This window comes from Halyomorpha halys, unplaced genomic scaffold, assembly GCF_000696795.3.
Source record: "Halyomorpha halys isolate HHAL.00 unplaced genomic scaffold, Hhal_1.1 Scaffold132.1, whole genome shotgun sequence".
Taxonomy (NCBI): Eukaryota; Metazoa; Arthropoda; class Insecta; order Hemiptera; family Pentatomidae; genus Halyomorpha; species Halyomorpha halys.
This window is the reverse complement of record NW_027109437.1, coordinates 177,016-183,466: the sequence shown is the minus strand read 5'-3', so window position 1 is coordinate 183,466 and position 6,451 is coordinate 177,016. Positions and strand designations below refer to the sequence as shown.

General features: G+C 30.6%; 1 protein-coding gene across 1 annotated transcript in view; it reads right to left on the bottom strand.

The window, feature by feature from the left end:
• LOC106678273 (A disintegrin and metalloproteinase with thrombospondin motifs 6) overlaps positions 1-6,451 on the bottom strand; it is a gene marked incomplete in the record, with an annotated part of 58,456 nt that overhangs the window by 15,919 nt on the left and 36,086 nt on the right. Inside the window, 2 exon segments of the mRNA XM_067047606.1 lie at positions 1,825-1,939; positions 2,023-2,143. Coding sequence (XP_066903707.1) covers positions 1,825-1,939; positions 2,023-2,143 — 236 coding nt within the window.

Sequence of the window (6,451 nt, the reverse complement as noted above, 5' to 3'; positions counted from 1 at the left end):
ATTGAAAAGGAATAATATAATAGTTCTAAATTTGTTTGTTTACTATTCCTTTTCAATTGTATGTTTCTCTAAATGTTGTTGTTATCTCTTTTGTTCTATAGCCCTTATGAAGACCTGAAATTCAGGTCGAAATGTCGGCATAAAATAAATAAATATGGTTTTGTTTATTTATGTTGTTCTTTGCTGACCGCACCCCCCGACAAACTTCTCCAAACTTTTTGTTTAAGTTGGGACACAATGAAAGCAAAACAGCTTTATAATGAGTTAAATTGTAGTTATTTTGAAAATTTCAAACAGTCATTTTTTAATTATGTTATTAGTATGTTCAGTCTTGAGGTATGTTTCTTGTTTTTGTAATGTTCTGCATTATATAAATTTTTTCTATGTTATTTCAAACTATGCATAGTTATGATAAGAAGATAATATACCGTGGATAATATATACGAGGAGAAGATGGTTGGGTGTGTGGTCTGAAAATAACACAAATAACATTTAAAAAACTTATTTTGTAATGTTGACGTTTCAGTCAGAATTTCCAATCTCTATCATTGACTTAAATTTCCGATCTCCTATAATCAGCTCTGACAAAGGCTGGAAATTCTGTTCGAAATGTTGACACTATTAAATAATTTTTTTTTTAAACTCATTTGTGTTATTTTCTTACTGCACCGTCAACCATCTTCTTCACATATATGTATAGTTATTTTTAGAGACTCATTTATTATAACTTTTGCAACTATCAAAGCAAAATAGCAATAGATCTACTTAATAATGAGTTAAATTAAAGTTATTTTGAGAATTTTAAACAGTAATTTTTTAATTCTGTTTATAGCATGTTCAGTTGAGGCAAGTTTCTTGTTCTGTTGTCGAGGTACCAATGTAAGAGGTGAAGGACTATAAAATCACAAAGCCTTAGCAATGCATGTTCTTATGAATAGGAGGCAAATAAACAGGAAGATCGCAGGATGGAAACTCCATTTCTTAAGGTATTTAGTTATGGTTGTGTTGGGGATGGTAAGTCCTAAAATATTCACTTTAGGTCCTTGCAGGAATGGATACTACTCTTTGTAAGGTATTCACTTACAGCGGGAGAGGGTAACCACTTCTACAGGTGCTCGCTGTAGACCTTTGCAAAAGGGGAGAGACAGCCAAGGAATGTTCATCCTCATCTATAGTGGTTCACGTCTTGGCAGCTAGGTCACACTAGGTTGGCCAAAGACGTTTCCAGCAGATAGTGTTGCTACTCTGCATTATATGAATTGTATCCATATTATTTTGAAAATATGTGCAGTTTTTTTAGCAACTCATTTATTTTTATACGAGAAGATGGTTGGGGTTGCGGTCAAAATGAAACACAAATAAGTTGATGTAACTTATTTGTGTTACATTTTGACCACACCTTCAACCATCTTCTCCTCGTACAAGTCATCCACGGTCAACTATCTCTCATAATTAATAATCATTTTATTTTATTTTTTTAAGTTGGACCACAATGGAAGCAAAGTTAAATTTTTATTTTGGAATTTTATAAAGCCATTTTAATTCTGTCAATAGTGTGATGAGTCTTGAACCAAGTTTCTTGTTTAAGTATAATGTTCTGTATTGTATCCATGTTATAAACTATGTGAAATTATTTTTGTAGACCTAGGAAAATGAACTAGATATTTTTTTCCTCATCAATGAATGTTGAAACAGTAAATAGGGTTATCTTTAGATGAGTTTCTGAGGAGATAATGCATCTTTAAAAAAATACAAATGTATCAGGAAAGTTGTAGCCGATACTCTATACATTTAAAATAAAATATAATATTTCAATATTATTACCCAGATTTCAAGAGGTTCGACAACTGGACCTGGAATTTCAAGTATTTCTTGATTCGGTTTTTTCATCCCCAACCATCCCATACTTCCGGATGCGTTGAACATTCCCAGTTTATTTCTAAATAAAAAAATACATAAGTAAAAATCAGTGTTGGGTGAATATTTATTCATTATCAGTAGTTAGATAATGATGTTTATTACCCTTCATTGATAACACTGCCTTCCTCATTGGTTTTCAGAATGATGTGCGAAGGTGTTTGTTTGGTTTCTTCGACAATGATGTTCCTCGTACCGGCTGGTATAGCCAATATTTGCGAGGTTCCTGATCATAGGAAATATAATCAATAATTGTATGATAAATTAGTGAAATAGTTGTAAACTAATTTTCACTCTTATTACTATATTATCACCGGTTTCTACTGTCTGTTGAGAAACTGATGTAAAATCTTATAAACTTGAAGTAACAGCCATAGGGCTAGTTAGAGAATCCATGTGCATTCTGTGGGGACCAGAATTCTCCAACAAATGTTGGTAACAGACGTGAACTTGTTCACAGGACAAGACATCTTTCAGGTATACTAGCATAGATTTAAGCTGCACAATATAACAGAAGTAGATAGGGGCATTCCTCAACTTTCTGAAAAAGCGGAATGAGTTCCAACAGATTTGTTTCACCTGCGATAACATTGTCAGCCAGATGCAGCTGATGATTTTATTTCTTGGCCATTTTTTTTTTTTCTATTTCTTCCATTGATTTGTGTTTATGAAGCTTTATTTTAAAGCTCAACTAACTCGGAAAAGACCCAAAGGCGGACTCTGGTTACTTTAAAATGGGTGTATTAACTGCTTAGACACCAAAAGAGTCCGTTAATAGAAGCTACTGACACAGAAGTGAGTCTGGATCCACTATACAGAGGTTTCTCTATCCTAAGAGGTAAGAAGTAGAATGTGATTCTGACCAAATCACCTCCTTGCACAACCGTTGGTATAGTAACATTAGTTCCTTACAAAATACTGAACCCTTGACCCTTCATGAGTTGTAGCGGTACAGATTTAAATTTTAATTTTTTTAAGAGGTAAGAAGAGGAAGAAAAAGAATACTTTATTTTTCTAAAATTCTTTTAGTAAATTAATAAAACTAAGATCTTATACATTCGTTACTTAAGTTTTCTAAGTGATGGTATGTTATGATATGCAAAAAATTTAAAGTGTTTAAGGATTTTAATATAAATCTGGAGACGTTAAAGTTTAAAGAAAAATATTATTTTTTCACCAACTGAAGAAATATTGTAAAAAGATGATGGTCGGGGTACGGTCAAAATAACTCAAATAGTAATTAACCAAGTTATTGTGATCCAACGTTTTGTCCCACTTTCCAGGGATTCATCAGGCCTAAAAAAGACTAATAATTAAAATAATGTTACTAAATAAGAGAATATATAACATGAACTAAAAACAAACTAGGGTACGGCTAAAAATTATTTAAAACATGTGAAAGTTTATATATAAATGAACAAAGTAAATTAAAGAAAAAAAAATGTTCAGTGAAAAGTATAAATAAACAAGAATTATGGAAAAGTATTAAAGAATGAAAATGGAATGAATAACATATAAAAAAGTAACTAAAAGAGAAATATAAAAATACAGTACACTACTTAGTAATTAGTACAAGAATGAAATAAAAAGGTTAAGAAAATAGAAAAATAATGAACATACATTTTTCTTGACCTTTGTTTTATTGTCATTTTCTACCTTTTAGTATGCACTGTATTTTTATATTTCTCTTTTATTTATTTTTTTATTAGTTATTATTTCAGTTTTCATTAATTGCCGAAATACTTTTTTGTAATTCTTGTTTAATTATACTTTTAATTGTACGTCTTATTTTTGTTTTCTTTAATTTACTTTGTGGAGCGTGGGTAACCCGGGGTAAAGCACATGGCTACTAATTGACTAGGACCCGGCTTTTTCAAATCCGGCTGGGCAGAAAATTGTTTTCGGTTACACTGTAGCCGTGAGTCAACACCTGTGGGTTCTTTCAGCCCTCCTAGGGTTCACCTAAACCTCTTAGATTGGGTAAAAATCTGGCGGTCAAAAGTGATTCTGACCAAATCAACTCCTTGTACAACCGTTGGTCTAGTAAGAGTTCTTCCTTACAAAGTACTGAACCCCTTACCCTTCATGGGTTGTTGCGGTACAGATTTTAATTTTTTTTTAAATTTAATTTAGTTTGTTCATTTTTATAGTTTGTTTAGCTTTTACCTATTTTAAATTATTTTTAGCCATACCTTACTTTACTTTTATTTTGACATTCCAACCAATCCTAACACTATCCTCACCACATATGCCGATGACACATGTGTACTCGCAGTTAGTAATAACCCATTACTTGTATCCCAAACTCTCCAATCCCATACCACAGCCCTCGAAGAATGGTGTCGTAATTGAAGGATTAAGATAAATTCCAACAAATCCCATCGATTCACCTTTATCCTTCGTCGTAAACCTACCGACTGCCCTAGTTTCATTTAATAATGTTACTCTTACCCCCGTCGAACAAATCCGCTAACCTTGGACTACATTTGGACAAACGATTAACCTGGAATCCTCACACAAGAATGAAAAGACAGGAAACTGCACGTCGATTTCGACTATTACAGCACTTACTAGACAAACGGTCTAAACTTCCAACACATTACAAAAGACTGATCTACATGACTGTAATAATGCCAATCTGGACATATGGAGTTGAAGTTTGGGGCTTCACTAAACCTTCGAATTCCTCTCGTATTCAATTCTTACAATCCAAAATCCTTCATAAAATCCTCAATACTCCTTACTTTGTCACAAATAAAATCATACATAAAGACCTTAATGTTCCCTATGTAACCGATCTAGCCCGAACCAGATATTACTCCTTCCATTATAAAATCCCTAACCACTCAAACCCCCTAGTTTCTAATCTTGCATCCTCTTCCATTACTGACAATCCTCCGAGGCGCCTGAAAAGAAGATGGCCATGAGACCAGCTAATGTAAAATGTCATTAGAGTGCTTCCAATGGGTAGTTGCTCTACACGCCTGTATCACTCCATTTTAACTAAGATCATATTTACTAAATGTATTATGTAATATACAGTTGTAAATTTCAATGAAGATATTAAAAAAAAAAACTTTTATTCCATGTTATCTATTCTCTTACTTTGTTGCATTATTTTAGTTGTTTGCATCTTTTATTAACCCTAATGAAGCCCTGCAAAGTGGGGTTCACAATAAATAGTTTAATTACTATTTGAGTTATTTTTAAAGCACCCAGACCATCTTCCTTTTATATATATTATTACTCATGGTCCAATCAACAATATTCTAAAGAAATATTGTTATTTAATAATTTGATTTTACTACAAAAAGTTTTGAATGTTGAAAAATTTTTTTCAATATTCAAATAAATGTTTGAATTTTTAAACTCAGAACACTAAATTTGTATAAGTTGCAGAATAATCAAACAACTAAATTTATCAAAAGATTTTAAAATGTTCAGTTATATATATATTAATAATTCTAATAAACTAGTAGTGATGGAAAAGAAATCTAATTAACATTAGTCATTGGAAAGATAGGCTAATGCTATTAGATAGAGAACTGTTTTCTTATCTCTACATATAAGAACCAGTCTTATCAGCATGAAAACTACTTAACCTTTTAGGAGCCTATTAAAGAAATATTTTATCTTGAAAGTTATTATCATCCTTCGAAGCTTAAAATAATTCTACTTAACAAAATATATGAAAATTTAAAACGAAGTTACTTATTTTTTAAAAAAAAGGTTCATTTTTATATAATATATTTACATTATAATATATAGTATTTTACTATAAACTGTATCAGTTTTAGCTGCACCTTAGTTTACTTTTATTTTATATTATCTTATTCTCTTGCTTTGTAACATAATTTTAGTTGTTTGTATCTTTTTTAGCACTGATAAAGCCCTTCAAAGTGGTGTGAAATGTTGCCTCATAATAAATTTTTTTTTTTACTATTTTATTAATTACACACTCTCAATCAACGAGTTTCTAATATGAAATCATTTATTTTTTTTAATGGTGAATTTGATACTAGTTGTTTTGAATTCATTATCATACAAATTTTCTTCATAATATTCTTAAACTAATTTGAAGGTCATTTGTTATCATTTTGTTTGTGTTTTTATCAGGAAATCCTGCATTCTATTATCTAACACTTTTTATACCGATAAAAAGAAATTTTTTAGTTTTATCAGTTCATTATGATTTTTCTTGTTTAGTTTTAATTAGTCATTGAAATATGGGCCATTACTCAAATCTGTTACTGTTTAGTTATCATACATCATTGAAAATTAAAGTTAAGAGATAAGTTTTTTAAAAACATTTTTATTATCTTAAGATAATACATAATATTGGTCTTTGAAATATAGGTCAGTTTCCAAATCTCTTACTATTTAGTTATCATATGTTTTTGAAAATTAAAGTCGAGAGATTAGTTGTTTTGTTTTTTTATAGTTGTTGTTGTAGATTGTTGCTTAAAGGCGTAAAACCCTCTGGTCATCAACGCCTATGGCATGATAAAAGTAAAAAAAAAAAAAATAATAATAT